Genomic DNA, 20,755 nt, shown 5'->3' with positions numbered 1-20,755 from the left:
CTAAAAGCCCATTGACCACCTGACCTCTGTAAACCTGTACTTTAACTGGAGGGCCACAGTGATGTTTTGGGTCTCCTAAAATCAGTATCAGTTCAGAACCTGTACAGTAGTCCCTGAAAGGTCTGGCTGTTTCCTTTTGCCCAGTATACAGTTATTCTCGTGTAAGGCTAAGGTCCCTTTGGGGAAGGCTTGGAGAAAGACTAAGTATACATTTTTAGCAGTGTTTTGGGGGTCCTTCCTCAAGAGGACTTGGCCTTCCCTTCATTCAAGGGGTTCTAGGTCTGTAAATTGGCAGAAATCTGTGAGTCAGTTGAGGAGCCATGATTCTATTTTTATTGATTCAGGGTTTTTACACTTGGCCTAGAACTTTTCTGCTTTATACAGGTTACAATTTAGTGGGCTTGATAGGAATTGATATAAGATAGATCTTTTATCATGTTCTCAATTTTTTCTATGCTTGGTTCTGTGTTCAGCTTTTTCTCTACTATTTTCCTAGAAAATTGCCTATTTTGGTTAAATATTTAAATTATTCGTCAGAGGAATATATAGCAACTCAGTTTTTAAAAGGACCTTTTCATTTCTTGTTAAAATGCTCCTTATTTGCATTGCTAACTTTTCAGTCCTCTCTGTTAGTGAGATTTGTCTGGTATTTATCTACTTCATTTTTTCAAAGAATAGCTCTTGGTTTTAGTTATCATTTTTATTGTTTTAAATTGATCACTTCTTCTTTTGTCTTAATTCTGTCCTCAACTCTTTGATTTAAAGACTTTAATTTTCTACATTCTTGAGTTGACTGCTTATTAATTCATTTATTTTAGTTTTATGTAATAAAAATATCTGAAGCTGTGACTTCTTTTGTTTCTAACTTTGACTAGGTGCCATATATTTGAAAATCTCACTGTCAAAGTCTTCATTGTTCTCATTGTCATTAATATCTTTCCAATTGTCAAAGTTCACACCGTTTACCAAGTAGATAAGTCGGAATTCAAAGCTAGACAGGCTGACTTCTGCTTTGTTATGTCTTCTTCATTGTAGAACAGGGAGAGTGAAGTTAAATGATTTGGTCAGGATGGTTGATTGAAATAGGACATTGAGAATTAATTCTTTTTTTTTCCCCAAACTCATCAGGAACCTTTCTAATACCTAATCAACAGAACCCCACTGAAGAGAGCCTAGCTTTGTAGGGGTGTGCACAGTGAAGATAACTAGGAGCCATAAGGCTCAATATGGTTCTGTGGGTTAGTTAGACATGTCTGCTGGTGTCCTCTGGGGTCACTCAGGTGACCGTTGGGGTGCCTTGTTTTTTTCCTACAGCTGGATTCAAAGAGCCATTGCATTGACTTTTAAAATAAACAGCTTTAGTGAGGTATTTTTTCTCATTTCAAATGTAAGATTGAATTTTAGTAACAGTATCAAGTGGTGCAATCATGACTCCATAAAATCAGTTTTAGAACATTTTAATCTCTTCAGTAAGATCCCTTATGCCCATTTACCGTTAACCCTTTTTCCTATCCCCTGCTCCAGGCAGCCACTAATCTTTCTGTTTCTATATACTTGCTTTTTTTGTATATTTCATTTAAATGGAATCATACAATATGTGATCTCTTGTCTGGCTTTCATTCAGCATAATGTTTTTTACATTAATCCACAGGGGGTTACATGTATCAATAATTTGTTCTCTTGTTGTTGGAAGATACTCAATTGTATGGCCATACCATGTCATTGGTTTTTAATAAGCCTACAATTTGTTTTGGAAACATTTTTAATCCAGTTTTGATATAAATAGGGTCACATTGTAGCCTTTAATACTCTATTTTTGGGATTAAGACTTTTCGTGATAACCTAATACATCAGGTTTTTTTTTTAATGTTCTTTAGAAGTTTTAAAAATATGTTTTGTCTGTTTAAATAATATAGTCTTTTATGTGGCTGTCAATTTATACTTTTTAAAAAAGCTATTGAAATATTCTACCAGTTTTGTTTATTAGTCCTCTTATATTAGAATCTTTACTGTAATTAGCACTTTGCCAAATTCTTGTTTTCTAATAGTTTTTAAAAATATAATGCCAAGTACACCTTGCTGCACTGATGGACAGTGACTGCATTGGGGTAGGGGTGGGGACTTGATAATATGGGTAAATGTAGTAACCACATTGTTTTTCCATGTGAAACCTTCATAAGAGTGTATATCAATCATACCTTAATAAAAAAATTTTTTTAATACATGTATATATATATATATATATATATATATATATATATATATATATATATAATGCCAAGTATACTAATAGTTCAATATTTATACCTCTTCTAGAATATACATCCTTGAGAGATGCAGGCCCCTGCAGTGGTGGAGACAGCTTCTGGTAAAAGCTACCACAAAAATGGAGGAAACATCCAGAAAGGTGAGGGGCCAGACCAGTTGGTTTTATTCTAGGTGGAGAGAGTACGAAATGCGATTGGGCTAGAAAGTTCCCTTCCAGTGTCACTACCATTTAACCCTTCCTCCCAATAAGGTGGTAAGATTCAGCATATTTTTAACTTGGCAGACTCACTCAGATGATTTTTGATGAATAAGGGCAGCCTACACAGGACCTCTTAGGTAGATTTAGGGAAGAGAATGGTGAACCCAAAGAAAGGGTTTCTCCCCAGCCAGGCTTTCAGGAACTGCCGACATGTACAGCTGCTTTCAGGGTAATAAATGGGAAGAAGGCAGGTTGATCTCTGCTACCCAAGGTATATATATTTTGTCTTGACACAAATCTGGTATTTCTTTTTCTGTGGTAATGTAGAAAAGAAAATAAGATAACAAGAGCATAAAAAAGCAAGATGATCGAACTATGTGCTTATAACTATATGTAATAAAAAAGTCAATAATATAAATATGAAAAACAAAGAATTAGTATCCAGAATATATAATGAACTCCTATACAAATTTTTAAGAAAATCACAGTCAGCCCAGGAGTTTATAATGAAAGCTGACACTGTTCTCCTTAGCTCCAACCCCATACCTATGGCACATTATTAGACATTTGCATCTGGGTGTTTTATCACTAACCTCAAAATCCACTTGCCTAGAATTCATCTTCTGTCTCTTGCCCTTGCTTTTCATCTTCTAAATCTACTCTTCTTCAGAAAGTCCCTATCTCTTTAGCTCCAAATATTCCTATTCAACTGTAATACCATTATAAACCTTATCTTAGAGCAATGTTTAAATAGGTGGTAGCCAATTGGTGAGCCCTGAAATAGCTTAGCTGATTGTGATCAGTTTTTTTTTAATAAAATAGGCTAGAAAATACCAGAGTACATTGGAATAGAGTAGTTGCTGTTTTGTAAAATATTTGTTTACACACATACATATGTATGTGTATACTGGATGTTCATATAAAACATGTTTTTGATTGTATTTTTAGTCAAATACTGAAAGCAACTAAGTCTCTCCTTTATCTCCCATTCCTGATCAACCTTTGTACCGGTTCTTTCTTCTCCAGTCCCACTCCAGCTCTCTCCTGGTCCATCTGCCTCCAGTCTCCTCTGTCGAGCCTTCATTCTCACTGTTGCCAGAGGCATCTGAACTCAATCCCACTCACATGGCTCCCCTTTTAAGAGGCCCAGTAGTCCTCCATTGCCTGAAAACAAGAGCCAGACTCCCAATTAGCACGTTATAAAAGGCCTCTTTCCGTTCACAGCTCCTGTCATTCCTGTAGAACTATTTGCACTCCAAACAAGCTGACCTACAGTTCTGAAAATGCCATGTTCTTTCACGTAACTAACTTTATAACTGTCTGTTTTGTTTAAAACCCCTTATAGGTATAAAATCTCTCTGACATCTGCTTCTCCTTTCTTCTCAAGCATTTACCTGTGCATCAACACTACTCCTTCAGCACTCTGTGACTGTACTATACTTACATGTGCTCTTCTTATCTGTGACCTTTATGAAAGCCCTAAGTATTAGCGCACAGCACCCATGGCTTCTTCCCTTTGTTTCTACAGTGCCTAAGGCTGTCACCTAGAGGCACCCAGAGATTACAAATGGAGTGACTGCCTTACGTAGTAATGCCTTGCCATTAACAGAGTTCACAGACGTCAGCTACTATGTTAGCCAGCTAAGGCCTACCATAACAAGATATCACTGACTGGGTATCATAAACAGTAGGTATTTTTTCACAGTTCGGGAGCTGAAAGTCCCCATCAGGGTACTGGTCCGGCCAGGTTCTGGTCAGGGCTCTCTTTCTGAGTTGTAGATGAAAACCTTACATTGTCTCACAGGGTGGAGAGAAAGCGGAAACCACCCCATCTTGAGGGTCCCACCCTCATGACCTCATCCAGCCCTGATTAACTCCCAAAGGCCCCACTTCCAATTACCCTCATATTGGGAGTCAGGGTTTCAACAGATGAATTTTGAGGGGAACACAGGTTTGTCTTAATTCTGTCCTCAACTCTTTGATTTAAAGACTTTAATTTTCTACATTCTTGAGTTGACTGCTTATTAATTCATTTATTTTAGTTTTATGTAATAAAAATATCTGAAGCTGTGACTTCTTTTGTTTCTAACTTTGACTAGGTGCCATATATTTGAAAATCTCACTGTCAAAGTCTTCATTGTTCTCATTGTCATTAATATCTTTCCAATTGTCAAAGTTTTTGGACAATTAAAAAACATTAAACATGTTTAATGGACAATTAAATGGACATGTTTAATTTTGGACAATTAAAAAACAAAAAAACATTAAACATTAAACATTTTGGACAATTAAAAAACAATTTGTAAAAAACATTATGCTGAATGAAAGCCAGACAAGAGATCACATATTGTATGATTCCATTTAAATGAAATATACAAAAAAAGCAAGTATATAGAAACAGAAAGATTAGTGGCTGCCTGGAGCAGGGGATAGGAAAAAGGGTTAACGGTAAATGGGCATAAGGGATCTTACTGAAGAGATTAAAATGTTCTAAAACTGATTTTATGGAGTCATGATTGCACCACTTGATACTGTTACTAAAATTCAATCTTACATTTGAAATGAGAAAAAATACCTCACTAAAGCTGTTTATTTTAAAAGTCAATGCAATGGCTCTTTGAATCCAGCTGTAGGAAAAAAACAAGGCACCCCAACGGTCACCTGAGTGACCCCAGAGGACACCAGCAGACATGTCTAACTAACCCACAGAACCATATTGAGCCTTATGGCTCCTAGTTATCTTCACTGTGCACACCCCTACAAAGCTAGGCTCTCTTCAGTGGGGTTCTGTTGATTAGGTATTAGAAAGGTTCCTGATGAGTTTGGGGAAAAAAAAAGAATTAATTCTCAATGTCCTATTTCAATCAACCATCCTGACCAAATCATTTAACTTCACTCTCCCTGTTCTACAATGAAGAAGACATAACAAAGCAGAAGTCAGCCTGTCTAGCTTTGAATTCCGACTTATCTACTTGGTAAACGGTGTGAACTTTGACAATTGGAAAGATATTAATGACAATGAGAACAATGAAGACTTTGACAGTGAGATTTTCAAATATATGGCACCTAGTCAAAGTTAGAAACAAAAGAAGTCACAGCTTCAGATATTTTTATTACATAAAACTAAAATAAATGAATTAATAAGCAGTCAACTCAAGAATGTAGAAAATTAAAGTCTTTAAATCAAAGAGTTGAGGACAGAATTAAGACAAAATTAAGACAAAATGGGAAGAAGGCAAAAACTTTCTAAAGAGATGGAGAAAAAGTGTTCCTACATTAGGAGAGCTTGGACCAGATCACATCCAAGATCTTTTCTAGTGTTTAGATTCTGTAATATTGCTAACATTTTATTCTTGTGTTTTTTTAAATCAGATGAGCCTTCTAATCCTAAGAAAGAAAATTTATCATTATCTTCCAATGGTTATAATGAAGCCAAATCGACTTTTCTTGATGATGACTGGAATTACTTGCCACTAGGACAAATCGCTAATGACAAAGCAATCAGCAATATTGACAAAACAGATATACTGGAGCCAACTTTTACTGCAAGTCCAGATACCAGCATAGGAAGTAGTCGCTCACGGTCAAGTGAGTGTGAAGACAGTATTGAGTACGCTTTCTTGAATGAGACATACTCTATACATTATTCAGAGTCAAAACTAAAGAATGAAAGTCTTATTTATTTAAATTCGGAATTAAATTCTGAAATGCAGAAAAGAGAGGAGGTGTTTTTTGAGACTTTGGAATGTCAAGGTAGTAAGATTATTGGTTTAGAAAGAAACTATAGGAGTTCAGGTAATGATTATAAAGAAACTGCTGAAGATGTGCAGAAGCATGACATAGATGAAGATTCACAGCAGGAATATCACAGTGCAGAAGAACAAGAATATATAAGTTACCATTTATCTTTTGACCAAATGAAAACATTAAGCATACCTAATCTGGAAATGGTTGGATTAAGAAATTCAGGTTATGAAGTTAAATATGATAGCAATACAGAAGATAATCATGTTAAGTTGGAGAGTAGTTCTAGCATCTCTGTAGAGTCAACTGATGGTAATGGACAAAAAAATTCACCTCATATCTCCAAATTGCCAAACTCTGTTACATTAAGACAGTATTGTGGACTGAAGCGTGAGAAATGTGAGGAACAGGAGACTAGTTCAGTGTACCACACAGTATTTGATGAAGTTGTACTAAGGAGTAGTCCTCTGGAAAATCAGGAATCTCAGCCTAAAAGTGGTTTCTTGAACCCACAAAATGCATTAAAAACTAAAATTTATGCTGGCAGAATGAAATCTCACATAACTGAAAGGAAAAATTTTTGTGGAGATGCAATTATTGAGAACAAAATATTACAGGACACTGAAAATCCTAGCACATTACCACAGGACAAAGCTTTAGAGTCGTTACTCCAACCCTGTAAAGATTGTCAGACTTCCTTTGTGTCTGATGATTCGGTAATTACTGCCTGTGGATATTCACATTATGAAAGCCTACAAAATACCCCTGACCCAGCCTTAGATGTTTCTGTTCCTCTCCCAAAGATTCCAGGCAAAGATAATCAGGCAATAGAAGGAAATAGCTCCCTAAGAGTTACTGGTAGCACCACAAATAAAACGTGCTTCCATGATATGAAAAGAACCTGTCCAGAATCGGGGGCAGACACTGCAGGGCACACGGTCACAGTTAATCCGGTGGGTGTTAGTGCTGATTTCAGGGCTTGTTCCACAACCAGCAGGGCAGCAAGTGCCAGACCTGCAGTGTCTGCATCAAGCAGCACAGAGACAGTGATGGGCAAAGGGCCACCTGGCAAATGGCAAAACAAGAAACCCAGAAGTGTGGCTTGTAACACAGACTGGACATTCCGTCAAGATAATGGAGATATGCAGGTGGCTACAACAAAAGGACTGCTGGGAAAACCTCTCTCAGATGACAGCTTAAAACCTGATGGAAATTTCAGAAATAAGGTAAAACCAGTATGATTAATAAGAACATTGTATTTGACTGTATAAAGAGGCAGGGCATGCCACTATTAAGTACATACAGCGCGGGTTCCTGAGGCTTTCGTGAGGAAACGCTGGAGGAAGGGAGAAGATGAATTAGATGGCCGCCCAGCCTTTCCTTCTCTGGAGGCGGCTGTTGCCACCCAGTCAATCAGAAATTGGATTTTACATTTGACCAGTTTGGAACTCCAGATACTGTGTCCTTTGTCATATTTTTAATTTGATTTTAAATCATGTTTTCAGGATTCACTGGAATTGAAAACATTTGATATCACAGACTTAAAAAAACATCCTGAGAGGTAAGTCAGATGTAGAAGCTTGTAGGTACACATAAGGAAAAAAATAAAAATAGTAATTTGCTTTTTTGTAGAGTACTTAACTGTGTAGAATACTAGCTGAAAGGGACTTTAAGAGTCACCTTCTTCAGCCATTTGCCTTCAGACACGTTAATATTAGGATAATATCAAATGTCAAAGCTTTTCACTTAAATGAGATTTCAGTCCGACTATTCCTTCAGAAACTCACAGCATTTTACCTTTGTTCAATCCAAACCCATACTGATTTAACTGCTCCGTTGTCTTTCATTTGACCCCACCCCTGCCCTTCCAGGCCAAAACAAAATAGCACCTTTGGAAAATGTAATATATTTGAAGAAGAAAATAGCTACTTTCCTGGAGGTTTTAATCCTGATTTCAATTCATTGTATAGTTTACTTTGCATCCATGGACAACCAGGAGGTGGGGGAGGAGAGAGAAAAGGGGAAATCTCTGAGAAGCCAATTTAGTTTTCATGCTCTGAGGTCACTTACTTTTACCTTCCTTCACTCTTCATTGTTCCAGTGAGTTTACTGCAATGTCTCAGCCTGTAAATTGAAATAGAAGAGTTGGTGTCCAGAGGCAGAAGCATTGAGAACAGCTGGAAGTGGCAGCTACTAGCACAGGAAGAACTGTTAGCATTCAAAAAATGTACAATTTGGGGCTTTTTGATAAAACACAGCAAAATATTTGCTTAGAATGACCCTTAATTACTAAAAAACATATAAATTATGTCTTATTTCCTATTAAAAGATAACATTTTAGAACAGTTTCCATCCAGAATGCTGATCACTTCTAAAAAAGTTGGCAGAATCTTAATTTAGGTTGAAAATCTGTTGATTGTGGATAAAGTCAGTACTTTACTTTGGAATCCTTTTTTGGTAAAAGAAAATATGAATTTGAGAACTACTTGCTTCCTTGACTTCTAGAAAGAATATATTTAGCTTTGACTCTTGACATCCTTGTTTTCGCTGTAATGTGTTCCTAAACCTTTCCATCCTTAGGTAGAAATGATTTAAACCTGACAGGGAAATGTAAGAAATTTTAAATTTGTTTCTAGAGGCATGTCATTAACAGAAAAATACTTGGACTCTTACCTAATCCAATCTTTTATTTTAGGGAATCTCGGCTTTCTAAAGAGATGGAGAAAAATTTGCCGTCAGAATGCTGTCAGAAAATAATGCAGAGAGCCATCAAAGCAGAGTTGCACCTATTAAATGTTCACTACCAAATGTGTTATCGCTACTGCAGTGATATTTACAGACTTGTAATGGGAAATAGAGAAGGATTAAATAGGTGACTGTTAATTTTAAATGTATCTTTTAGAAATCTGTCAGTAGCTTCAAATTTGTTCTAGAAAATGTCTTTAATTTTAATTTTTGAAGGGCAGAATGACAGGTAGATTATAGTGGTTTTATTAGCTGGCCTAGGAGTAGTGGACTTTAAAAAGTAATATTTTGATTTCATGAAAAGGCAACAGTGCATGATGCTGTGATGAGTCCAGTCAAAAGATAGGTTTGATGTTTTCTAAAAGCCCTAGTACGGATGAAGTCAGTGACATTCTGCCACATTTTTCTGGCTTATATGTTGAGGGTTGCTTATAATGCCCCTAGAAAAACATCTGTGGTTTATTTTCTTTTATTAAACAGTTAAAATAAAAACTTTTAAAGATCTAGTAGAGTTAGAACTAAGTATATAATATTAGTGCTAAATGGATGAGAGGGAACTGAATAATTTACTTTTGTAAACTTAACTTTTGAACAGGAACTTATCAAATAGTTCTACCAAAAAAGAATTGGGAGCATCACTACTGTCTGTTCTGGGAGACTTAAAAGTTAGATATGAGAAACTGAAAGAAAAAATAAACAAAGGTGTACCACTGGAAGAGCTGCCCCCGCTGTCATTAGAGTCAAAATTATTATCTACCTTTTCTACTTTTGCTGCCAGGGTACGTATTATGTTTTAGGAAGAAAATTTTTGCTTCATTTAGACAGAAAACATTTTAAACTAAATGATTTTTCTTCCCTTCTCTCTCTTTCCAGTTGATAAAAGAAGAATCACATATGTAAGTTTTGGTTTCATCTAATTAAAATTCATTAGATCTTAAAAATTGTTTAATTCAGTTAACTTTAAGTTTTCTATTTTGGTCCTTATTCAGAACATTGATAAATTCTTTAATGAAATGTCTATCTGTTTAGCTTTGCAGGAGCAGATTCTGAATTAGATAATCAAAGTACACATGATGTTGACATTTCTTCAAGCCAAAAGAAGACACTCTCTCAAGTGAGATTTTTTTTTAAGTAGTTCATCAGTGTAAACCTTTAATTTTATGGGTTGTAAAGTAAACTCTTAATTTTCAGAAGCTCTCACATCCTTGTTTTCACCCAGCTGGCTTACTTTGCGTACTACCGTTTGAGGGATGTAACTGATGAGAAGGAACCTAACGGGTGTCAGTAGTTAAGCAGGATGACCATATAATTTATCATCAAACCATGAGATTTTGAGGATGAAAGCTAGTGATGGTATCAGTTCACCATAACAATACGTATAAACCTGGACTGTATCAGGCAAACTGATGGCCACCATCATGTTGATCCAGTGTAGTTAAAACTAGTATTTTCTACCTTCATTTATGAAGTAAAGTAAAATAATATTCTATTCATTTTTGACAGGGTAAAGTTTTATTTCCTCCTTTATTTAAATGATTAAAATAGTTTTAAAGTGCCTTTCATCGGTTTTCTTGATCTCTTTTGTTCCCCTAAGGAATTGTGACATGATATAGCAACATAAGTTATATTCCATTATCAAGTGAGGCAATGGGGTAGGAAAGCTGGAGTTTATATCTACTTTCTAACTTTTGTCTTAATCCAGAGGTTCTATTATTTGGGTAGTATTAAATAATAAGATGCATTCCAAAGCCAACAGTGCAATACCTGATTGATTTATATTCCTTTCTATTAACATTAATGGTTAAAAGTAAATTACTTTAGCCAAATATTTATTACGTTGCTATACTCTTTTTTCCCTTTAAATCTCAGCTATCCACAAAGATTTTAAAAATTTTAAATCAGATATTTAAAGCTTTAAATTTCTTACGTAGTTTGCTTAAGCCAACTTGTCCATTTCATGAAATACAGCGTTCTGGAGGGTTTGGATTTTTTTTTATCATTGTAATGGTAACAGTGGTATAACTTACTTAATTGGGAAGAACAATAAATTTTTTTAAGATACAAGATGCAGATATATAACAATTTTTATAATCTTAGTTTGGACTATAAAAAAATATCTGTTTTAAGTTAGAATTACATTTTAATATCTGTCTCATGAAATTAACAGGTTATACATGAAAGCCCGAATAGTGTTTTTAAATTTTAGCTACTTATGTACCATCTTCACAATCCATAGCCATATATTAATTACTTAAAATGTTATTTGCTCTGTTTTTTTCTTTAAATGATTTGTGTTTTTAAATAAATTTATGTGTAAGACTAACTTACTATTACATATGGGAAAGAAATATTACTTCCCATAACTAGAATATATACATAAGTACACATTAAATAAATGTTAGTTGTTAACACAAAAAATACTTATATGTTTACCTCCAAAAATCAGCTCAAATACTTCTAGTGTGTGTATGGCCACACTTTGCTATATGCTAAATAATAATGTTAGCATACAGTCACTATAAACAGACTGGGTTCAAATCCTAATTACTGTTAACCATTTGAGAGACATATAAAGCAACAAACTACTTAGATTCAGTCTGCTCACCTGTAAATTCGGATTAATGATGATTTTGCTCTTGTAGCCTTCATTATTGGGGGGCTAACTAATGCCAGTGAGGAGTGCCCCCCACATAGTAAGAATGACAAAACTGTTAGTCTTTACTTATTATTGTTTTTATTATTTCAATCCTCAGACGTCTTTATTATCTGACAATAGTCATCCTAAAGAAGATAAATCACCCAAGGAAGATGGTTTAAAAAATGATGATATAGATATAGACTTTAGTCAACTGAAACTTGATGATAAAGGTGAGTATTAAAATGTATTGACTTGTATTATTGCCAAAAAACAATTAATAAGGTTTAAGATATCCCTAGTGCCCATTCATTAAATGAAAATAAATATTTTAAATTGCATCATTCTGATTATGAATGTTGAGTATGTTATTACATCTATTTAATATCTTTAAGGTTTCTTAGTTTATCTGATAATGCAAATTATAATAATACAGACTTTTATTCTTCTGGTTTTTGTTTTCCAATCTGAAATTTCTTCTGCCCAATTTGTATCTCTGTAAATTGTGTGTAATTTTTTTAGTTTTGTCCTGTATGAAAAGATTCTAAAAAGATCATGAATTCAATTTTTAATGAACAAAATGGGCTGCAGCACTGCTTAATCCCTTTTTAAAGATGCTTACTATTGCTTTGCATATAAAATGATGTAAGTCTCTTCTTTCGATTACTTTAAATAAAAGATTTAAAAATCAGAAAAGTAAGATTTTTAATAAGCTAGGAATCATTGTTAATTAAAGGAATACTGAGAAGCATATCACTCATACTGAAAAGGACTTTATTCAGGGACTGCTGAAAAACCCTTCTCAGAATCTTTATGCTTGGTTCTCTTATTTTGCTAATATTTATTTTTAATTTATACATCAAATAGTAATTGTCATCATGTTTATTCACTCTGAGGAGCTTTTAGATAACTTCTCAGAGGGTTAAACATTATAGCTACTTGTGTTCAATTTCTCAGGCTGCAAAAATTACCAAGACATAAGTGAAGACTGGTTTGATGCTAAAGAGAACCTGACAGGAGTTGAAGTTGACATCTCAGGAATACGGGAAAATCAGTTAGGACAAGGCAGAGGGGATCCGAAGCTTACACCGGGTTGGTTCTTAACAATTTACTTAAAAATCCTGAGTGACTCATTTGTAAAATAATGTTTACCATCTTCTGTGTTATAAGCTGTTTTATTATTTTATTCCTCTTTGTAACTTTCCTTTATAAATAGAAAAAAATGAGGAAATTGGTAATTTGGAGGTCAGTTTTTTAAAAAGTAAATCAGTTTTGGGAAACTAAATGCTTAAGTCCAAGACTTAGTTGGCAGGTAGAGGTCCGCCATCCCCTCCACTGCTTGGCTGGTGTCAGTACTGCTCGGGGTGTCCTTTCCTGTGTGTCATTGGGCACTTCGCCCTATGGGGCACAGGCGAACAGAACAAGCTTCCTGTTTCCCGCAGGCAGCAGGGACTGTCTGTCACATTGGCATGAGATGAAAATTATTTGCATTCTCTCACTTTAATAAATCTTTTTCACGAATGTTTTCATCTTTAGATGGTTCCTAATGGTTTATAACAGTTGGAATTTCCTCAATCATCTGTGATTACTACTCAGTATTTTCTAGTGATATACTACTTTTCTCTATTTTTTCCTATATACTTCTATGGAGTTTAAAATTTTTTACATGATAGTAACAGTTCTATTGAGTTATTTCCTGCATATATAAACAGTGCTTACTAGGATTTTTTTGTTTTGCTCACTGCCTATCCCCAGTGCAAGGTACAGCATTCCATCTTAGGGTGTTTAGTAGATATATTGTACTAAATTAGTGAAAGGTGAGATGATAGGGCGAATGTATGTCTCCTGATTGTTTAGTCACTGCTCTTGTCTTACTAGACTGTAGCTCCTTGCTCCCTCCCCACCCCAATGAAAAAATCTGAATTATATAGTTTCACTATTTTCTCTATTAGTACATTATAAACCAGAGATTAGTGAGTTAAATGAAGTCAATTAATGAAGAAAGGTATTATTGCCTAGAGGTGAAGGATTTTACCTCAGTTGCAGCACCACCACTTACTAGATTTGTAACCTGAGTTCCTAAGGCCTCAGAATCCTCATCTGGAATGTAAGTAACAATTGCTCCCTCATGGGGTGGTTGTGACCATTACAGGATAAGATGACCCAAAGTGCTTGGAATGATGCATAGAATATGAGAAGCGCTCAGTAAGTGTTAGATTATTATTGAGTAAGAAAACAAAATTTACAAATATCCCATTATTATATAAAAATAGAAAACATATAAAAAAGAGCTACTTTAAGAATTCATTCAACAATTATCATGTACCTCCTATGTGCCAGGTATAGGTTTTGACAGTAACTTTATAAAGAATCTTAGTTAGTGAATCCTTTTTGATTCAGAACAGGTTCTCTTCAAAACACCATGAAAGTACAGTTAAGAGTTTTGAATTTTTTTATCAAACAAGAAAATGAAAGATATCTATAATCCTAATATTTCTGGTTCCCAAAATAGTGCTGTCTAAATCACGTCATTAGTCCCACCCCCTTTTTTATGTGCCTCAGCTACCACGAACTATATACCTGCCATTGAGATTTGTCTGATTTAAAGATTTTCTTGGTATGATGTTTCCCCAGCAAAGAAAGAGAACCCTCGGTAGCATCAACATGGCGGGGGTGGGGAATGTCAGGATCCTGTGTTTATCCAGCATTTTGGATAGCACGTCTCTAAACCACAGATGAAAGGCACTTTTCTTAGTCATGATATAATGGATTAGACTGTCTAGATATTACTGATCCATTTTTGAGCTACAAGAGACTTAGTATCATCCACTCCACTCTCTTTATTTTGAAGATACTATAATTAAAGCCCAGAAATCTTACAACTGTACTCCATGCTCCTAGTCTTCAGTCTAGTGCTGATATTGACTAATAACTTTATAATAAGCTTTATAAAAAAAAAATGAAATATTTAACAGTTCTCATATTTTCTCTTTAAAATATAGATACAGTAATTGTTATCTTCTGTTGTGTGTTTCTCTACAAGCAGAAATGAAGAATGTTGAGCCCTTACGGAGAGAGAAAGGTTATTTGATACATGTTGGTGGTCTCTGCCCTTCAGTATCTGAGGTATGCCAGGAGTTTTTAGCTTCATTTCCAAGTCTATTTATTGTTCACAGTTAATCTGTTGTTTTTTCCTACCTTTCACACACTTTTATTTCTCTTCTTTTAGGCTGACTTAAGGTCTCATTTCCAGAAATACCAAGTTTCTGAAATTTCAATTTATGATGATTCTTCTACTTACAGGTATGTTTCCCAAACTCAACAAACGTGCATGTACTGGGTGCCTGCTCTGCCCCAGAGGTTCTGTACTAGACATCAGCCACAGTGGTGACTAAGTCATTTTCACAGGTTTCCCAGTCTAGTAGAGGGAGACACACTAACAAGTAACTACAGTAATTAATTAATCGGTGCTGTTTTTAATCAAATAGTTCTTTCATTGTACCTTTTATTTTTAACTTGTTATTAATAATATATGAGTTATTGATTTTTGTGCACCTTATCTTGTTTGTTGATACTATGTCACAGGGGCAGTCAAGTGCACTTAAGACAGTGGGCTCCACAGCCCGATGGCTTGGGCTTGGTTCCCAGCTCCATCAGTAACTTACTGGATAAATTTGGACAAGTTACCTAACTTTTGGGTACCTCAGGCTCTTTATCTATAAAGTGAGGATAATAATAGTGCCTTCACAGCATTGCTGGGAAACTATTATTATTTAAATAAATAAAGCAGTAGGAATAAAGCCTGGCATGTCGTAGGTGCTCAGAAAATTGTGTTTTATTATTTTTTTTATTTTAATTACTTTCTAGCTGATGCTTTCATACTTTATTCATAGACACCTATATCATCTACATATAGTCATTTCCAGTATGTATGTTGTGCTGTTTTGTGACAATGCCAAACATTCAAAAATATCAAATAATATTGGTGATAGCTTAATGGATATGCCTTTCCTGTTGCATCACTCAAATCGATACCTGTTTCAGATATGAAAATCTTAAGAAAGGATCCTGTTTGTAGTTGGAATTGAAATTAAAGTGTAATTTTTGTCTTGAATGGAATCAGTTAAGATTATATGCTTTTTTATTAGACCTATTGATATGCTGTTAATACATTTCAATTGAAGTAGTGTTGCAACCTAGGAGGAGTATTTAATGTGAAGTACTCTTAGTATTGTCTTGCCAATGGATTCCAGCCCCAGGCAAGTTAATTATGAATTCGGTGAGACCAAAAAATAACAATGGAACGTTCTTGGGGTGAAAGGGCTTATACCTAACTTTATTCTCATGGCGGCAGGTCAATCACTCAGAATCCCATCCACTCAGAGCGAGTCTGCAGGCAGCAAGCCAGTCTCTGCCCCTGGGCCTCTCTGCCCACACATCCATCTCAGTCTCTGCCCTCCTGCAGCCATGCAGCCATACCACCGTGCCGCCCAGAGCACTGGGCGGAGCTCTTTATATAGAGTCAATAGCAACGCATTGCCCACATGTGTGTAGTGAGCTAGCCAACCAGAGCCAGGTGAGAATCCTGGCCATAGGAACCTTCACTTTATACACAAATATTTTGCTGAATCCTTAAAAAAAAAAATATTTGTGCTTTTTATTACCTGAAGTATTATATATTCTGTATGGAAATTTAGAAAATAGTTAAAAAAGAAAAATACAAAAGGTTGTAAAAATCTGTTTGAAAACAAGTCCTCTTCAGATTTGGTATATATCCTGTTGATACTATCTAGGGCTGGCTTTGTCAAAGGGATGAAGAGCCTAACTTTTTCAGTTATATGGTTAAAATTCTGGTTAGATTTTCCAGCTCCATTTTTGGTCTACATATTTTTCCACTGTAAGATCATAAGGTCATTCCTTTATGTAGTCTGCTAAATGTTGTTAAATTTTGCCTTTCAAATGCCATTGATCCATCTGGAGGTTGTTTTTATGTATTGGGATTAAATTTTTAATTTTTTTAGTGTGGATAACCAATTATCCCAAGGGTAGGGAAAATGGAAGTGGGTCCCATGGCAGGACGCTCACCTGACCGATCTGCTCGCCCACCTGCAATGTTGTCTCGTGCTTATGTACTACTCGGCCTAGTGCTCAGGCGCAGGCTTGCACACGTGTTGGCAGTGAGCTGGGATTGTCCCTCTTGCTGTATAAAGACCTCCACCCAGTGCTCTGCACAGATGAGGATTGTAGATTGCAGACTTGCTGCACGCTGATTTGGATCCACGGATGTGGACGTGATCATACTAGCAAGAGTAAAATATGAGCCTTTTTTCCAACGTTCTGTTACCGTTTTTTGGTCTCACTGAATCCAGAGTGAACTTGCCTGGAGCTGAAATCCAGCATTGCACCTGCTATTCTGTCCTTTATCAGCTTTGCCATTGTTTTATATGAAATTTTAATATAAAATTCATAGGAGCTAATTCATAGGAAATGCTTACTTTTTTTCCATTTTTAATTTGTTTTTTATTTAGTTATCCTAAATAAATATTCTTCCTAACCCAAAGAAATTATAGCGACTTTTACATTTTAAGAGCAGTTTTCTTGTGGGAAAGGTATATTTTAGCCAGTAGTTACAAAATGAAGTTTAAACAATTTTAAGTCATTAACAAAGGATCTTTTGGTTTTCTGCTTTTATACTTTAGATATGCCTCTCTTGCTTTTAAGAAAAACAGTGATTCAAAGATGGCTGTGAAAGAAATGAATGGGGTAGAAATAAATGGAAAATCAGTAAATGTGCGACTTGTTAAAATTCCTGGAGAATATACATCACCACTTTCTTCCAAAAATGGAAATCGAGTTACTTTGAATAATTTGGAAAAAGGCACCAGCAAAGAAATTAATTCAGCCTCCTGTGTTTCTAGATTGCCCAGAACCAGGCCAAGGCAGCCCGGTGCTGAGCAAGACAGTGAATTTTTCCCTTTCAGCCAGGTTAGTTTTCTTGATCCTTTTAAAGGGTCTTTGTATATGCTGTATGTGAAACTAATAATTCTAGAATCAATTTTGAAGTGTTAATGAGAATATTAATCTGGGTCATCGTTAACCTTGAATCTACCCTAATCTGCTTTTGTACAATTCCATTTGCTCCTGGGAGAAAAGTAGATCTTTGTAGACCTAACTACAGGGACTAGTTTCTTCTCACCTCTAATTAGGCTCTTTGCCATCGCTTTGCAGTCTTTTGTCTCTATTTTTGGGCAGCAATACTCTAAGTATCAAGCTACACTTCCACTCATTCTTTTTTCACAGCTTATCTTAGTCCATAATTTTAAAACCATAAGCTATAGTCACTTTGATGATACATGCCCTCATTTTTACATTATTGAGGTTTTAAGCACCATGTGGGAGGTGATGAAGTTGTCTTGTTCGCTCTTCTCTTTCCACTGCTCTTAAAATGTTTGGCATCCTACAGGCATTCCACAGATTTTTAAAAAAATATACTTAACAGTAAAATGCAGTCTTTAGTGTCTGTGGTTAGACAGCTGCATAAAGGTATGTAACTACCACCACAATCAGGATACAGAACAGTTCCATCATTCCAAAACATTCTTTTATGCTTTGCTGTTTCCTTCTGTAATTTTTCCTTTTGTAGAATGTATGCAGACAAATAATATGCAGCCTTATGAGCCTGGCTTCTTTCACTTAGCTTGGTGCATTTGAGATTGATCTGTGTGTGTATCAGCAGTTCATTCATGTTTATGTTTTGACTATTTTTATTGGGTGGTTTACTTCCTTATGAGTTTTTAGAGTTTTTTATATTCTGAATGTAAATCCTTTATCAGATATGTGATCTACAAATACTTTTTCATAGCCTCTACTTAGTCTTTACATTTTTTAATACTGTGTTTCTCAGAGCAGGGCTTTTTTATTTTGATGAAGTATAGTTTACCAGCTTTTTCTTGTTTTAACTTGTGCTTTTATTGTATCTAAGAAATCTTTGCATAACCCATGGTCACAAAGATTGTGAGTTAATTTTTATATAATGTGTGAGGTCACCTTTTTCTCACATTCTCCACATTTATTCATTATATTCATTTAGAAAAAATTTATTGTCTATGAGAGGCTCTGCCCATCTACTCATCGTGTGACTTGGCAAGTTACCTAACCTGTGTGTCTGAGTTGCTTATTGTAAAATGGGGATAACGATAATACTTTGCATCTCACAAATGTTGTGAGATTTGAGTGACTTTAACACAGGAAAATTCTTAGAACAGTACCTGGCACAGCGAATGTACTCAATAAATAGTAGCTGTTGTTATTTACCAGTAATTGGGCTCGGGCTTGGAAATCTCATCCTGTCTGTGGTTTCAACTGTCACTTGAACTATTGTATCCCCAACTTTTATTTATTCAACAAACAGTCATTGCCTACCAGCTATGTAATTATCCCAGGCACTGGAAAATGGGTAGCAGTGAACTAACAGACCATCACCTGCTCTTGCAGAGATTAAGTCTAGTGAAGGAGATAAGGCAATAAGCAAAAAAGTAAAACATAGGATATTCTGGTGTGACAGACACAATATTTTACTCATTTCTTGTGACTTTTCATCTAAGCTTTAAAATGTCAGTGCTTCTTTTTATTATTTTGGAGCTTACAGTGGTTTCAACCAATTTATAGTCTACTTCAATAGTTAATAGTAATTAATCAATCAGTTTATCTCTTCAGTTAGATTATACTATCTATAAGTGGAGAAGTTCTATTTTTATATCACTAGTTTAACCCCCACAGCACATTCATAAGTACTCTGTGTTCATTACATTTTAGTAAGTAAAATGTAGACTATTTATAATTACTGTGTAGACCAGCCTGTTTCTGTCAGCGTGGGTAAGAGAATTAAGCCTTCATGCCTTAAACCTAACATATCATGTATGTAATGAATTAACCTTTCTCCTATGAATCTAAAATGGAACTACTTTTGTCCTATATTTGGGAAAATTGAGAAAATAGTTAACATCAGTTTCTGTGTTCTGTGGTTCAGATGAGGAATCCCAGTTGAGAAGGGCTGATTTAGACATATCCTCATGTACTCTATCACTTCTGTAAGAAAACATGTATGGCATTGTCAGTTCATGACCCTGAACACAACTCAAGTAAATCTATTTGGTATTAATAATCCCAAATAAGGTAAGTTTCTTAGGAACTTTGATTTTACTATTTGTAATTTTAAAATTTAATTGAGGAAGCTAGGTTGTCTCTATGTAATGGTTACTGATTTTTAAAAAGCTTTCAAAATGCTTATTTAGAGTGTCAAGAAGACTTGTAAACAGATTGAATCTCCTAAACTATTACCTGAGACACCTATTCGATTCATACCTACAAATACATTGAACCTCCGTAGCTTTACCAAGATCATGAAGAGACTGGCTGAACTACATCCAGAAGTTAGCAGGTAATGATGACAGTTATGTTTTAACTGGTTTTAAAATTGGTGTGTCAAGTACAGCTCTGTTCAATAACTCAGCCATATTAGAACGCGTCACTTTGGAAAGGGCAGTGCTCACGCATGTTTTCCTTCTGCATAGAGACCGTGTTATAGACGCTCTTCAGAAAGTAAGAGGGAGTCATAAAGGCTTTCTGAATGGCTTGCCTATTAATACTATTGTGAAAATGACTTCATCTGTTTTGAAAGACTCTGCTTCCAGTTAGGAATAAAAAAAGTAATAAAGTAAGTAATCAAATCTTTTCTATTGAAATACTACTTAAAGGTTTTCAGCTATTAATTTAAATTTCTTTTCAAATAAAAAGAATATTACATTTAAAGTAATAGAATAAGAATATAAAATTTAAAAATAATCATACTTTATTAACTATTAATGCAAAACTATTAACCAAAAATTAAGCGGCTTAAACAGCATTTATCATCTCAGTTTGTAGGTCAGGATTCAGGGGTGGCTCAGCTGGGTGGTTTTAGCTTGGGGACTGTCCTGATGCTGCAGTAAGGTATCGGCCTGGGCCGCAGTCATAGGAAGGCCTGCCTGAGACCGGAGGGTCTGCCTCTGAGATGGCTCTCACGTGGGTGGGGGCAAGAGGCCTGTTACTCACCGCATGGGTCTTTCCACAGGGCTGCTTGAGTGTCTTTACATCACGGCAGCTGGAGAGCTAGATGGAAGCTG

General features: G+C 35.4%; 1 protein-coding gene across 1 annotated transcript; it reads left to right on the top strand.

Moving 5' to 3' along the window:
* The first annotated feature begins 2,318 nt into the window (after positions 1-2,318).
* On the top strand, positions 2,319-20,301 carry RBM44 (RNA binding motif protein 44). Its single transcript, XM_036900922.2, has 14 exons — positions 2,319-2,407; positions 5,840-7,437; positions 7,717-7,772; positions 8,907-9,083; positions 9,552-9,735; positions 9,830-9,852; positions 9,986-10,070; positions 11,710-11,824; positions 12,549-12,683; positions 14,638-14,717; positions 14,821-14,894; positions 17,291-17,576; positions 19,886-20,031; positions 20,165-20,301. The coding sequence occupies exons 1-14, from the start codon at positions 2,335-2,337 to the stop codon at positions 20,286-20,288; spliced, it is 3,156 nt and encodes a 1,051-aa protein (XP_036756817.2). The 5' UTR covers positions 2,319-2,334; the 3' UTR covers positions 20,289-20,301.
* The last annotated feature ends 454 nt before the right edge of the window (positions 20,302-20,755 follow it).

This window comes from Manis pentadactyla, chromosome 6, assembly GCF_030020395.1.
Source record: "Manis pentadactyla isolate mManPen7 chromosome 6, mManPen7.hap1, whole genome shotgun sequence".
NCBI classification, from domain to species: Eukaryota; Metazoa; Chordata; class Mammalia; order Pholidota; family Manidae; genus Manis; species Manis pentadactyla.
The sequence above is the reverse complement of the archived record's forward strand: the minus strand, read 5'-3'. Positions and strand labels throughout refer to the sequence as shown.

What these genes read in the sequence shown, in the direction of transcription:
- RBM44 (XM_036900922.2), top strand. Translation starts at nt 2,335, where the DNA reads ATGCAGGCCCCTGCAGTGGTGGAGACAGCTTCTGGTAAAAGCTACCAC. An exon ending in TGGAGGAAACATCCAGAAAG is followed by an intron (nt 2,408 to 5,839) that starts GTGAGGGGCCAG and finishes TTTTTAAATCAG; the next exon opens with ATGAGCCTTCTAATCCTAAG. An exon ending in AATTTTTCCCTTTCAGCCAG is followed by an intron (nt 17,577 to 19,885) that starts GTTAGTTTTCTT and finishes ATGCTTATTTAG; the next exon opens with AGTGTCAAGAAGACTTGTAA.